A 16069-nucleotide genomic window follows, 5' to 3' on the forward strand; every position below is an offset into this window, starting at 1 on the left:
GCCACCTTGACTTTCTTGCCAATTTCTCTGCATGACAAACCTGCAGTTTTAAGGATTATAATTGTCTGTCTTCTTTGGTTAATTGCCTTTTTCTTTGCATTATGATAGCTTTGTCCACATCCTGCCCTAGAGAGTGTAATGCAGTCTGTTCCAACACTGGTTATATAGAATCGGAGGGTTTGAAAGTAATCTACAAAAGTTGAGACACCTGTGGGAATAGTTTGCTTCTAATCTCAAACCATAATTTGCTTTCTGTGCTGCAGAGCAATTCAGACTTTTGACACGTTTCAGGTTAAAATGTCCTTATATTTTTAACTTACTTTTGAACCTAAGTTCAAAGTAAGTAAAATAACTGGAAAAATTGAGGCATTCTAAAACTTTTGGCCAGTAGTGTATATCGTGAAGATATGCCATCAGTCTGTGAGATGAGAATACCACTTTAAAGAAAATAACTAAATGTATGATATTCACTATTCCCCCTGGTCCAGTCTAGAACGTACCTGCTCAAAGAAGCTGATCAGATTAGTTGCACAGGAGCAACACCTCATAAACCCAAGCTGATGCCACGTTATAACATTAATTACACTGAGGTGCTCCAGGATAGCATCTCTAAGAAACGTTTCAATCATTTAACCCAAAATAGGTCAAGGAGGTTAAACTTACATGTCTATAGTTTCCAAGCTCACTTTTTGGACATTGTAACCATGTTTGCTATGCAGCAGACCTGTAGGACAGACCCTGTCATTACAAAATCCTTAAATATTCAAAATAGTATTGTAGAAATACAATAATAACAATATAAGCAGAAAAATACATATACATAAGGCATTCAAGGAGTTAATACTGACTCTGATGACAATAGGCTGGGACCCATAACGTCCGCTCTACAACAAGGTGCAGCTTTCCTTTGTCTGAAACTGACCTATTTCAAATAAGGACATAAAGCAGATTCTTTCATTATTGCCCCAAGTAGGGGACAAAAATGTTTAAATAAGAAACATCGGTTTGCGCAGTTTGCATTTATCTGGAAAGCAGATGGCCAGTATACTTCAGGGAACGTCTCTGCAAATGCAGTGGTCTGAAGATGGCAGAGATGGCCTGAGTGGGGACCTTGGATTGTGTCACGATGAAGACCACCCTACCATCAGCAATGACTCCCGTTGGCTACTTTTCCTTGTCCTTTTCATATAAATGCACTGGCCAGTCTAAGTTATCTGAACCTTGCTATGAACGGTTACTTGTGGAGGAAACTGCCGGAGCTTGTCGGAGGAACATTGACTTCTGACTGACAAGGTGGCAAGTCACTCACGATACTCAGGCTCGTCCTATTGTTCCGGTTGGGTGGCTTCTGCCCTTACTTGGACACAGTCTAGTAGGGAGGAAGAAGACCCTTGATGCGGCCCGCTTCACTACTTATTTCCCATCAGGCGCAGCTGAACGAGTACTGGGTTCCCATGACCATCTACCCAGGAACCTACCTCAGGGCCGACTTTCCCGGAGGCTCCCTTTTCCTTCTCTCCTCTCGCATCACTCTTTTACTACCATCTTTATTCTACTCCCACTCTGCTGTCTAATCTCAGGACACACAAACTGACCAAGACACACCAGGAAAGAATTAGTCACCCAAGAGCTGTGGGTGTCCCTACTTCAGGCCACTACACAAACAATTAGATGGAAGGCCATATCTGCTCATCCAGGGATCCCAAACCTGCTCAAACTTTGTCTCTACCTTTTTTTTTTACAATATAGTAAGGCGAACAACTGCATGCAGTGCACAGCAATCAGCTATCTAACGTGCCATTTCATTTCCCAACCCCACCTATGGGAAACCTATAATCAGTTCTGAGGCCAATTTTATCTAACACCACTGGAGTCCTATAAAGTTTATGAAGAACAGATGTCATTGCCTATGGGCTTCACATAAGGGACAGGCTAGGTGTGACCTCTAGAATCTCGGTCCGTTGCTCATCCGTAATAGGACCAACATCTGTGTCCCATTTAATCTTAATTGTCACGGGGGATTTTTTAATGATATAAGGATAACAGATACCGATAAAACAGAGATAACCCAGTTGGTACTTCCAGAGAAGGCAATATTATTAATAATTAGATTTGAGCGTGCTGAGAGTAGGACAGACCTGGACTATCTAACGCATAGCGCCACTGCTAAGGTCTTCACAATAACGTGTGAGGCAGTGAAAATATGCCCGAAGCGGACATGACTTGTAAGAGTGTCCCCTTAGAAACTATATGTGCACTGTGTGTATTCCCAAACATTCCCCGGACTGAATCTCATCCGGCTGACCCAACTCTGGAAATCGTACTTACAGCATAAGAGAGTCCGACCATCATTCCTCCGCATTGTTTCAATTTCATTCCTTACTTCATGCATCAGTGATGAGCGGGAGCCGTCTGGAGGTCTCACCTCAAATCCTGTCTGTAGAATGACCATTTCTCATAATTTCCCATTATTTTGCTTCATCATATCTCCATATTCTACCGCACAAGACCGCTGTATGAAGAAGCTGTGGATAACGTGCGCCTCATAACCAATATTTATTGAATACCCCATCAGATGTATACATTACATTGTCAGAAATCTATGATAACCATGTGTGAGAAGGATGCAACAATGCTAATTACTGTAAGATGTGTTGAAAGCATAGAAAAGAACAAATAGAAGGACTTTTCACACGGTATGGAATATTCCGCAACAGCGTTGAAGGGACTTGTTATATGTATAGCGCCAACTTATTCTGCAGCGCTTTCAGGTAATTTATTTATTACCCCCCTCTGTATAGTGCCAACTTATTCCGCAGCACTTTCAGGTAATTTATTTATTACCCCCCACCAAGCTGGGTACTTATTTTACCGACCTCGGAAGGATGGAAGGCTGAGTCAACCTTGAGCCGGCTACCTGAACCATGCGGGGATTGAACCCACAACCTTTAGGTCGTGAGTAAGAGCTTGGGATTGCATTCTGCTGCCCTAACACTCTGCGCCACACATACAGTATGCCTTCTTTTAGTTCTGCAGCACAGTCCACACACTAGAAATATGGATTGTGGGGATGAATATTGCGCAGGAGGGCATATGGCACAATGCTGTTGCAGAATATTCTATTTGATTATGGTTAAAGAAAAAGATAAAAAATTTAAAAAAAAATCAAAAAAAAAAAATTTCAAAAAATAAAATCGCTGGATTGTTCAAATCTAGATGATAATCATTCAGTGTAAACATTGCCAACAATGGAATGATCATTTGTGCATTATCTGCATTTTACGTGAACATGATAATCAGCGTTGGCTCGTTCGGATTAACCCTTTGCAATCCAATTTTGGATTCAGCGTTTCCTAGGGGGGCTTTCTCTTTCTGCCATTATACAATGACGCCGTCTGCTGGCTATAGCCAGTACTGCAGTATGTGACATGCTGGAGAGGCCCCCAACAACAGAGCGGCCAGTAGTATACAGTAAGAATACCTTGCCGGACGTCTACCGACATCGGAGCTGTACAGCCTTCAATCAGAATGTCTTCAGACGTCAGACAGTGGATTGGAAAGGGTTAAACAGCGATCGATCGGTCGCTCTCAGTCACCGGTACAGAGACTGAACCATCCTTTGTGTTTAAACTTAGCACCCGAGTGAACGAACCAACGGTGCCATCGCATGCGTGAACGATTATCGCTACATGTAAGAACACCCTTAAGATCAGCCCAAATGTTGAGTGCAGACATGAAGGAAAGTCACTAATGCTTATTTGTTGTCACAGAGAAGGGCGACCCCTCTCATCGTCCAATGGTCGGGGACAAACACCGTTCTCAGGTACAGCGAGAAGACATACGTCAGGTCCGTCCGCCGGGGCTTCTTGTACACCGGGCAGGAGTACAGGCTGCTCAGCTGTTTCTTGGGGTCTGCAGGGCCGCTGGTACTTATTGCGTAGACATGAACTACAGGCAGGTTGGTGAACAGGACCTGGAAGTAACAGGAACAGCCGTTAGTCCTACTGATGATTGTTTGTAGGTTGAGCATTATCATCGTATTCACGGTCTGTCCGTATTTACAAACTCAACAGCAATGACGACGGTCGCAGACGCACTTTATACACTCCAGGTAAGTTATATATTATACAGAATGTTCCCCAAACTGCAGATGGAGATTTCTAATTATTTCCAGTAACATAGTTATTTGTATAACTTATTCTGCAGCGCTTTCAGGTAATTTATTTAATACCCCCCCCTCCCCCCCCAGCAAGCTGGGTGCTCATTTTACCGACCTCGGAAGGCTGAGTCAACCTTGAGCCGGCTACCTGAACCATGCAGGGATTGAACTCGCAACCTTCAGGTCGTGAGTGAGAGCTTAGGACTGCATTTCTGCTGCCTTAGCACTCTTATACATGATGTTGCACTAATTCCTACACAAAACTTGCACGAATATGAAACGCATTATTTTGAATGGACTCATCCACATGCGTGATGTTTGCTTCGCAGCACGTTCTATCTTTGGGCGTTCTCTTGGAACGTGTTTCATATTGTTTTCAATGGGACCTTAAAAGACATCGCATGGCACTTACATGTTATGTGATGTCCATGCGATTGCGATGTGATCTTTCCCACTGAAGTCAACACTTGCGATCCTTTCACACGCATGAAAATTTTACAGAAGCGATGCGATTTTGAATCAAAAACACTTTACTGCACCTTGAAAACCACATGTTGGCAAGCGTGATATCATGCTCGACCGTGTGAATGAACCCAGCCTGCAAACTAAACTAGGTGGGTGCTGGGGCCGCACACTCTTCTCAAAGAAGTTCTGCAGCAGCTGGATTGAGTAATATGGAAACTGAATGGCAATAGAGGGCGCTGTGTATGCTGTCAGCCCCATCTGTCCGGAGTCTGTGAGTACAGCAGCTCACTCGAATTCACTTCAATAGAGCCGTGCTGCAGGACCAGAGACAACCCAGGAGAGGCGCTGCACTGGTTGTGTTTTCAGCTCCATAGAACCCCATTGGAGCTGAAAACATCTGTTTATTGTGACATTAGTCACCAGCTGAGCTGGGTCTGCGAAAGCCCATTAATTCTCCAATGCTGGGGTGCTGGCAATCACGTGATCGCCAGGATTAGTAGAAGGAACAGCAGCACTCATTGTGCAATATGTAGGCAGTTATGTGGTTATGAACCTCTTCTGTCTTCTCCTCAGGGTCCTCGGCTGTCTGTAACAGCCGGCACACAACATGTTCCTGCTACACTGCAGGACCTTTAAACTCCAACCGTTCATTTACAATGCTGCGGGCTTAAAGCCCGGGACAAGCGGCGTACATGCACAGGATCGGTCAGACTTGGGTTAAAATGTAGCGATTCTACTGTTATAAAGTGCGAACAGTATTATGTTTATCAAGTGCATCGATACACAATATATAGACAAGGGCTGAAAGTCTGCCGAATGTGCCCATGTGTTGTGCATAGCCAACAAACATGTAACACGGTCTCTTATATCATATTGATGGCCGCGCATCAACCATCAGCCATCATGCTGCGACTTTTACTACCTGCAATGCTAAAAGTCTAAGCAGCAGAACGTTATTTATGGCCCAAGCTGTTGGATCCTCCAACCCTCGGCTGTTAGTGTATCGGGGGACAGCTGTTAATTACAACATAATTGACCTTATTCATCACAACGGCTCTACAGCTGAAGATATCATTGTATCTCCGGGAAGTGGGCAGCGCGCCTTAAAGGACTCCGGGACGGCAGCAGTAATGAGAGATGTGAACCAGCAGACAAATCGATGGATTCCATGACTCTAGATGAAGCCGTTTACACAGCATACAGATTAGGAAGCATAGACTGCTTGGAGGGGGCGACTACAAAGGCGATGCTAATATAGACTCGAGCACTGGTGCTACGCGGGGTCAGCCAAAGCTAAAAAGCAGCTGAACTATCTGCCATGTGCTTAGTATTTATGGAAGGATTTCAGTGGGTGATCAATACTACAATATCCAGCCTGCCTTGTATTTTGGCCTGGGGTACAACAGGAAGCATTAATAAGGCTCTTCGTACTGAATGATACACCACATACCAGGGCAGATCTGACCTTTAGGAGTGTGGGAAAGCTATGTACTTGTGCCATTCCCTATTGGAGTAAGCATATAAAGTGCATATGCTGCGGGGCCGCAGATGCTCCCATGTTGCATTGAATGCTGCATGTATACAACTATTCTCATTGCTTTTTAGGAAGAATACCTCTATCCATATGGAGTCTGATGGAACGCGCCACAATTTTTTTTCCGTCGGGCTGACATAAAAAAAATCCTCTGTATGAAATCAGAAGCCTATGGGGGTACTTACAGCCCCCACTCCCCTATGGATGGCATACTACAATTGTAAGCAAAGCAGACCTGCGATTGGCTAGTGTGCATGAGAAGTTAGAATGGTAGAATTGGATGGAACCTCTGAGGTCATCAGGTCCAACCCCCTGCTCAGATGTCTGTCCAGCCGCTGAAGACTTCCATTGTAGGAGAACTCCCCACCTCCCATGGTAACCTGTTCCACTCACTGATCCCCCTCACAGTCTAATATCTAATCTGTGTCTCCTCCCTTTCAGTTTCATCCCATTGCTTCTAGTCTTTCCTTGTACAGATGAGAATAGGGCTGATCCCTCTGCAGTGTGACAGCCCTTCAGATATTTGTAGACAGCTATTAAAGGAGATGTCCCGAGGCAGCAAGTGGGTCTATACACTTCTGTATGGCCATAATAATGCACTTTGTAATGTACATTGTGCATTAATTATGAGCCATACAGAAGTTATAAAAAGTTTTTTACTTACCTGCTCCGTTGCTAGCGTCCTCGTCTCCATGGTGCCGACTAATTTTTGGCCTCCGATGGCCAAATTAGCCGCGCTTGCGCAGTCCGGGTCTTCAGCAGTCTTCTATGGAGCCGCTCGTGCCAGAGAGCGGCTCCGTGTAGCTCCGCCCCGTCACGTGCCGATTCCAGCCAATCAGGAGGCTGGAATCGGCAGTGGACCGCACAGAAGAGCTGCGGTCCACGAAGACGGAGGATCCCGGCGGCCATCTTCAGCAGGTGAGTATGAAGACGCCGGACCGCCGGGATTCAGGTAAGCGCTGTGCGGGTGGTTTTTTTAACCCCTGCATCGGGGTTGTCTCGCGCCGAACGGGGGGGGGGGGGTTAAAAAAAAAAAAACCCGTTTCGGCGCGGGACATCTCCTTTAAGTCTCCTCTCAGCCTTCTCTTCTGCAAGCTAAACATTCCCAGATCCTTTAACCGTTCCTCATAGGACATGATTTGCAGACCGCTCACCATCTTGGTAACTCTTCTCTGAACTTGCTCCAGTTTGTCAATGTATTTATTAAAGTGGGGTGCCCAGAACTGGACCCAGTATTCCAGATGAGGTCTGACTAAGGCCGGACTCAGACGATCCGCAATAAGCGTCTGCATGGACAATCCGTGGTAAAACATGGGCATTGAAAGGCATGTATTTTCAATGTTTCCTTCACACGCGTGAATACAAATTACATATTCCACGAGCGGAAGAAAAATCGCAGCAAACCCTATTTTACCGCAGATTCCATTGATGTTGGGAACAGTCTTCGCTGTTATGCTACTTTCTATACAGTGTACAGAAAATAGCAAATTCTGCTCTTTGTCTGAAGCACACAGAGAGTCATAAGATCATTATATAGGACTGTGTACAGCAGTACTGAGCAGTATAGTTGTGAATAAATGGCAGTAATTCCCCATTCGCTCAAAGCACATCTGTGTGCGTCTCTGTTTCTTTCCCTCCGCGCTTCAATTCCCGTTCTGCCTCGTCCATCTCCAGACATAACATCGCTTGGCCAGGCAATAGACAGCAAATTAGAAGAAAGGGAGACCTATAGTGGCCAGCAGTTTAGATGGATTTTGGGTAAATACAGTAAATATCACTTATTATCACATTGGCTGTCATGTAAGAATAAGTGGTTTAAAAAGTTAGTGACCTTATAAGGACTTAGATGTAGAAGTGTCTTTCTTTCCTCACTAATAAGAGGAGTAGATGACCAGGCGAGGTCATGATATAAGGTCTATATACACTGCATTATGTGATATTTCCTATCTACTTTGGAATTGTGTCCAGAGCAGGATATTATAGAGAAAACCGACAAGCGCAATATTTTTGGAGTGGAGATCGTGTTTCCTCAGAACAATATGTACCAGATATTAAAACAAACAGCAGCGAGTCGCCGGAGTGATTGTCAGAGCCTATAGGTGCCGCAGCTCCAGGCCTGCTAGCAGCAGACCACTAAATGCAATCTCCGTCCGGCGCCTGTTTGAACATGTCGTATCACACCGGCTGTGACAGCTGCAAATGAATAAAATAACCAAAATGACAGTGAGACCGCTAGTCCATAATCCTTCATGAGAAAATGCTTCTCATTGCCAGCTTTAGTGATAAGAGTTACATTTCCCAAGTTGGACTGAATATACCGTGCGCAGAAAACAGCGTGCTATTCCACTGACAGCGCGGTCAACTGGAGTCACGGCCATCGCGCAAATCGGATCTTCTGGTTACACGAAGGAAATGTAAGTAGGGCCGTAGACTCAAGGGGAACATCAGGCCAAACACATCCGTAGATTATAAGAATTACTAAAGCAAATCTGTGGGCGGACATAAAAGATTGGTGAAACAAGGGGCATTAGGGCTGCTTCCACATCTGCGCTGGAATGTCCATTCGGAGGTTCGGTCGCCGATCCGGCACAGAATACCGAAAGAAAGAGAGCTGCATGTAGTAAAACAAAATACCGGGCAGCTGAGCGGAAACCGAATGGACCCCATTATAGTCAATGGCGTCCATTCCGCGTGTTCCGTTTTGACATAAGACGAAGCTGCCCAGCCAGGCGATTCCCCTTTCCTGCTCCCTGAACGCAACCCTCGATGCAGATGTGAAACCATCCTAAATGTGCCAATTCTTGACTTTCAAGGCTGTTATTAAGGTTTTGCGTAGACGGATGGCCCTGCAGTCCAAGACAACGGTGCTGCGGATTACTGGCGCTTGCAGCAGCTGCCGTTACAAACCGCTCCATTTTTTCTAAACATCAGTAAGGTCTCTTTAGCTTTTGGCTGAAGCTCACGTTATTCCTATCTGGGGCTCCCCACTGCTTTCACCAAGAAACCCTATAATATTCGTCACCAGTAGTCGATAAAGTCGTCCCAATATTTACAAAATCAAGTCCAAACCAATTTTTGACAAAAATCACAGGAAAATCGAATTTCCCATAATGCCTGCTGCAGAGGTCAGCATGCAGCCAATCAGAAGTCACTTGCTGATCTCACCAAATGTGTCCTCCATCTTGCATATGGGCAGTAGTTTCATTGGACGCCTGCATCACATGACCTAGCCATATATAACATAGGCACAGTGTAAACAGCGGCCATTTTACAGCTGAGTACAGGACAGAGAAGCTGCACGTGGTCTGTTGTTAGGGACAGCTATTCTACAGAGGATACATTGCTGCTGAATATGAAAGCTTGTATACCAGCAGAGAACTTAAACAGGGTTCTATAAGAGGGAGCAGAGGAAGCAGCTGCAGTACGTGTATATGTCTGTATGAAATATGGTCTGTACCTTCGGAGATGGGATATACAAAATATTAGCAGATCCTATACAGCTAGCAGTGCGGTTTGGTAAATTTAATTACGCTGCGCCAAACAGGGACAGTGCACAAATATACAGGCTGTACCGTGTGGCTTCTGTTCTCACATATCATGCCTCCCACGGATTGCAGCTTATTTAGCTGCCAGTGTTTCTTATTCAGCGGCTTCAGATGTTGTTCAAAGTCACCCGTCCGGCCACTACGCATTATCTGCAGGCCTTACGCAGCCAGCAGTAGCTTTCTGCACACTACAAAGTTAGCTGATAAGTTATATAAAAGTACACTAAAAAGGAAACAAAAAATAAATAAAAAAAAAATGTGAAGAAAGAAAAGGGGTAGGGGACGTTTTGGTGGTGGTGGTGGTGTAGGTAGTAGAAGATGGGCCAAGTTGGTTTCCAGTGAAGTAACAGCTCCATGTTCTGCTGGAGGTGAGCCAAGCTCACTGCCATTCCTTGGAAGAGGTTCTGCCCATGTGTTCCATCTGGGGCATGCAGAACACAACATGTCTCTAGTACCACCACCTCCTCTTCTTCCAAATCACAGCAGTCAGTCTATAACAGTCGGTCATGAACATCCCCCCCCCCCCCCACTTCACCCTGTGCCATATCTCCCACACTGTTCAAAGCAGTCCACATGGATCAGTCTGAGAAGCGGTTTGCTTGTTCTGTGTCAGCTGGGCAGTCTAAACAACCAAGACATTGAATCCACTGATGCCCAATCAGTTTTTTCCTCCAAACAGGAAGATGATGGTGGATCATTGCGCGCGGTCATCCTTCCACAGGCAATGTGTACTCAGGGGGGTGGAAACAGAGGTACCAGCTCCTAGTGCTTACTGTGACGTAGAGTCCACTCAGGAGAAAAAGCATGAGAAAGTGGAAGATGAGGGGCCCCCTGTCTCTGTGTGGCGGACAACAAAACAGTTGGAGCTGCTCGTACGTGTCAGACAATCAGACGATCCTGTTGAGGGCATCATGAGCCTGGTCACCTTGTGTGCCCTCAAGCATCCACTGGTCCCAACACCTCCTAACAGTCTGGTAAGAAGGGCCCAGATTGGTGGGAAATTCATCAATACAACCATCCAGCTTCTCACATCCCAATAACACGCCCCTCTCAGGTAATGGGGTGAAATCTCTTCTCTGCGTCGTGGAGGCGTCTAGTGGTCAACAAGCTCTACAAGCGGAAGAAGAGGTCACTACACATAAGGAGCCTCCGAGAGCCTCTTCTAGGGCAAGGGGGGGGGAACCACTTTTAGGACCTCTGGTGTTCATTCAATCACCACAACTCTCATCATCTACAGATCTGCCTGAGATGGAACTACAGGACGAGTTTTGCAGCAACACGACAACTTCTTCTAGTAGCCAAATTTGATATATATATTTTTTTTTACAAAGAGTGTATATGCTTGCTAAATGTAGGAATCAGGGGATCATGAGTAGGTCACTGTTGGCCGTCATCCCGCACTCTGCCCACTATAACATATTACTAATACAAAAGTCCAAAGATTTCAAAAACATTAGTTACAAAAACTAAATTTCACAGTGCTGCAGCGGCTTTATGACACACTAGCGTTGCCGCAGGTTAAGTTGTTACTAGCGGCCTGGTTTTAGTTCCAGAGATGGAAAGAAAATCAAGACTGAGGTGATAAATAAATCTCTGAAGATATCTATTGGTGGCCATGTGTGACGACAAGAATGAGCCATTGAGTGAAGACCACTGATATACAGACTTTACTGTACACATGTACAGCAACTCTTGCTTTCCTGGTTGATGCTCAACACTATCAATGATATTTCTTGCACACCATTTTCTACGTGTACTGTACCTTTGGCTGAGCTTCCACAAGCTTAGTGTTCCTGCGGTCCCACCCAGCACCATCAAGAAACAGTCCATATATGTAGACGCCCCCAATGTCAACCGGAGGAGGAGCGTTGACGTCTTCCTTCATCATTTTGGTGACATCATTATGTAGGATCACGCTGTCTAAAGCCCAGCCTTTGGACAGATTCATCCGGGTTGTTTCCTGTCTCATAGCAGTCAGGAAGCCCTATAGGATACATGCTTTGGGTTAGATGAGCACGATGCATAACGTTCAGACATTCCGGCCATCAGAAATAATGCGCTACGTACTTATTATGATAGCAATGTGACAACATAAAATACTGGGTGTATGTTCTTCTAATTATCACCCTACGCAGAGTGCTGATAGAGCCCGGCTTCCATCCTATTCCACATTAGCACATTGCAGCTGGACTGATTATATCCAACTGACAGCTGGAGCAGCCTCAAAATATATATCCAATCCCTCTCTTAAGGCCGACTTTACACGGATGTATTTGTGTGTGCAATTCGCAGAGAACAGAACCCACTGATTTTTTATGCGCGGATGCGAAATACATGCACAAAAAAGGAAAATAAGGACAAACCAATGGGTTCTATTCTCTGCATATTGCATGTGCAAATATGCACGCAAATATGTCCATCTGAAGGATCTTGAAAATGATGAAGAGCTGAAAACACAAAGTATATTAGAAAGTAGCAGAATTTTTCAATATACACATGTGCACTAAACAGGAAAATCCCCCTCATTAACAAAATATCTGTACTGTGCCTTTAAGAAACATATTATTATGGTAAACAGTTGCTTTTCATGGTTCTCACCTGTGGATTAAAAAACCCTGTCATCCAAAACTGATTTGGACGCCCATCGAACAACCAACTTCGGAACTGCTGATTTCTTTCCAACAGTTCTGTGAACCAAAAGCCTAAAGTGGCGGAGTCCCAGGATATCTTGTACCAAAGCTTGGGGATCCGGGCGTCATACATGTTGTCTAAAGCATCTCGCAGGTCTTCGGACATGATGATGGTTCCTGAACAAAAACAATCCAGACTTTGGTTTTACTTACATTCTGTTATAAAAGACGCTACAAATAGTACAACATTTATTATTATTTGTAGTCTGACAGACGTGACCGTAGGCTGTACGGAGGCCTAATGGGGTACCGTAGCGGTGCACAAGGTCTTATCACACCTGTGTGGTTCCAGTTTTCTATAGGACAATACAGAGGTTTTTCTTGGGGCACGCCATGTTCCGACGGGTACTGTACATATGGGGGTATTCTCCAATACAAGCACTGTGGATCGTCCACCATATAGTCTACTGCACACAACTCTGCTCTTAGGAAGTAATGAACTAATCTTGTAAAATTTGGATGAAATGTACATTTCTAAAAAAGTGTTGAAATGAGCAGTTTCAAACCCAATAAGCCCAAACCACATCTGGGTAAACGAGAAAAAAAACCACAGTGAGCTACATAGAAGACAGCTCTATTCAGGCAGCATACAACCTATGGCCGTTACAGGAAAGATATTTGGAACAAGTCCAGAAGTGACTTTCTGCATCTCTAAAGATCACATATCATCTGTGGGTGTTGATACGTGTTACGAGAAGAAATACTTTGATAAAAATAAACAGAGGAGATATGACTATGGGCCGCCGTCCAATGCCAAATATCCTAGGCGTGACCACGGAGTTCTAACTAAGGATTGCTTAAATTAAGCAGCAGAGACTTTTAGGCATCTGAAAATAACAATCCCACCGCACAGAGAACATGGCTTGTCCATTCTGGTACGACAGTCCTAACGGCCTTTCCAGAGTGGGAAGGGATGAGATTCTCCGGGGATTTACAGGATGTGCGTACAGCAAGGTTTCTATAATTCCTAATGGCTTCCAATTATACTGAGGAATACCGCTACTAGTGATGAGTGATTAGTGGAATAATTGGTTTGGGGCGATTTCACTAAAATCATGTAAATTTGGACGGCCAATTCTAACTCCTAATAAAGTCAATGGGAGTAAAAATCAGGTTCACCAATTCGCCCTCCAGAAGGTCCCCATTGCAACCAAAGACCTTCACATTGCACCTTCACACATCTGGGGAACACTGTGCTCCTCCCAAAGATTAGATGAAATAGTGGTGTGGAGGTCAATGATAGCAGAGGGTTGTCACTGAAAACAAAGAGGCCACATGGGGTCCCCTAGATCAGAAATGATGCAAAGAAAATCACCAGGTATGGTAGTTAAAAGAGCAATGTCATACATTTTCCAAAGACAAACTCTATTAGTTGAGCAGAACACTCAAGCACGGGCCTCCTGCTCCTCCTTCTCCAAAGAAAAGCAGGAGAGTTACCAAAACTTGGTAAGGTGGTAAGCCAAACTGTTGCTGCGCCTCTGCCAGACGAGCACTGGGTGTGAATACTGGCGGCTGGGTGTGAATACTGAAAGTGCGAGCACTATTTTCTGGCCATTTCCAGCAGTGCATGTAGCTGGGTAATGGTTTAGGAAGCGCTGCACTGCTAGGTTCCTCACATGGCCAGGAAAGGTACATGTGTGAGATTGCAAAAATTCAAAGTTAAAAGGACAGGCTCTGGACATAATGGAAAGTTTAAGCAAAGTTTATATATTAGATCTTTTAGAGGAGGGACTCCCAATCACACCAGGGTAACGCCTTATGTATGGAGTACATCCACTGTAGATGGAGAGCAGCCAGACCAGCACCGAACACACGTAGAAAAAAGCAAATGTAAGGAGAAAAGTTGTTCCTGCGCTCATAAGGGATAATAGGGCTGACAAAGTGAAAATCGTGAAGGACTTACTCCGGAGGAGGTCTCTGTCCCCGAGACCCCTTCATCGGGATTCCAAGAGGTATATGTAGATCCAGTCCAGGGATTTCACTGGACCAATAAATTCTTCCAGTGAAATCCCTGGACTGGATCTACATATATCGCTTGGAATCCCAACAAAGGGGTCTCGGGGACAGAGATTATTATCCTTTATGAGCGCAGGACCAACGTTTCTCCTTACAGATTGCAACAACTGTCATACAGAAATTGCTTTTGCTGAAGAGGTTTGGCAGCCTTCACCCCCATAAGTCACCTTGTTGCCACAAATTCTGATGTTAACCAACAGGGAAGGCTGTTTCCGTCTTCTGCTAGTTATAAAGGAAATCTAGGTGTTTGGTGAGAAAGGTCCTGACGCCAGGAACAAGTGTAACACAACATGATGGCGTCCAACAACAATAACCAGGTCGAATTATGAAAGCGAATGTGACCGAGCTGCGGTAGACTAACACAGATTTATTTTACAGCCTCTTTTGCAGTGTGACCTTCATAAACATCCATAGAATTATAGCTTTCTGCATGAAGGTACATCTGTTCGGCGCCGAGCCATGTTTGCAGCAACTGAGACTTCTGTCACTACGGCTGTCTGTCACCGCCTGCAGCCTGACTCAGGGCTGTGGAATGAATCAGCTGGATGCAATTTAAAAAGACTAAAGAGCGAGCGGACAAGAAACCTCGGCCCTGGACTGCAAAAATAAATGTGAGATGCTGCAAAACCGACATGGTCCAGATACTGGGACGTGCCAATGCATTTAATGGCGTATGTGTCACGGGAGGTGGTGCACGACGCAGGTCTCAGGATATGATGAAGCCAACGGAGTTACCAAACTTATGCAGAATTCTGAAATACGGCACAAATAGTTCAACAGAGAGTCCATTTCAGAAAGGCTGTCACTTCACCCCTAACAATGCAATGTAACTGAACACAGCAGGTCTACTCCCAATGCTCGCGATGGTGAACTACATCGGGTCTCTGACCGGAAAGTGCGAGTAAGATCCCTTTAAATATTAACTGCTGCAGCGTTACTTATCTACAGGTCTGTTGTAACTAATTTGCTCCCTTATGAGTGTGCACAATTACTATCTGTGGTGAGGACGCCTCACTTACGGTTTGTTGCTTTAAAACAGTGCTGCCACGGTCCGGTCACTCTCTATAGATAGTCTCTGGTTGTTCCATCCAGTCACTCAAGGACTTCTTGGTGCAACATGTGCAGCAGCTGTCCTTTCTGCAGCTTTTTGACACTCAATATGTGCTTTGCTTAGCAGACTCCCTGCAGCACCTCAGTTGTCTCGCCCCTTTGGCTGCCGGACCTCTCTTGGGTCTCTTAGGCTTCTTTCACATGAGCGGTTTATGGTGGAAATCATGACCATCTGAAGCATTGGATTCCAATGCATCCGTTCAGATGGGCAATTTTCTGGTGTGTAAAATTGGCCAGCCGGACGGACGCTTTTAGGCGCTGTCAGAAAAGATATGTCTTGTCCTATCTTTTGCCAGAATATGTAGTCGGTTCCCATAGACTCCTATGGACGCCCATGAGAGCCATCAGAAAAGGGGAGGGATGTGGGAGGGAGTTTAGCAGCGGGTCGCATTGCTAAAGTCCCTCCCCCTCCCCTTACCGACAGCTCCCATAGGCTGGGGAGAGAGGGGAGGGAAATTAGCATGGCAAGCACTGCTAAAGTCCCTCCCCCTTCCTTTGCCAGCTGCTCTATTGTCGCGTTCAGCGCACAAGGAGAGGGGAGTGAGGGGAG

At 45.2% G+C, this 16069-nt stretch overlaps 1 protein-coding gene across 1 annotated transcript in view; it reads right to left on the minus strand.

Annotated features, from left to right (window-relative positions):
• Positions 1 to 2532: 2532 nt before the first annotated feature.
• LOC136578989 (dynein axonemal heavy chain 5-like) overlaps positions 2533 to 16069 on the minus strand; it is a 363128-nt gene continuing 349591 nt past the window's right edge. The window contains exons 75-77 of the mRNA XM_066579223.1: positions 12302 to 12510; positions 11466 to 11687; positions 2533 to 3973 (exon numbers count right to left, since the gene is read on the minus strand). Of these exons, the coding sequence (XP_066435320.1) occupies positions 3755 to 3973; positions 11466 to 11687; positions 12302 to 12510 (650 nt within the window). The 3' untranslated portion in view covers positions 2533 to 3754. The remainder of the gene's footprint in view (positions 3974 to 11465; positions 11688 to 12301; positions 12511 to 16069) is intronic.

This window comes from Eleutherodactylus coqui, chromosome 9, assembly GCF_035609145.1.
Source record: "Eleutherodactylus coqui strain aEleCoq1 chromosome 9, aEleCoq1.hap1, whole genome shotgun sequence".
NCBI lineage: Eukaryota > Metazoa > Chordata > Amphibia > Anura > Eleutherodactylidae > Eleutherodactylus > Eleutherodactylus coqui.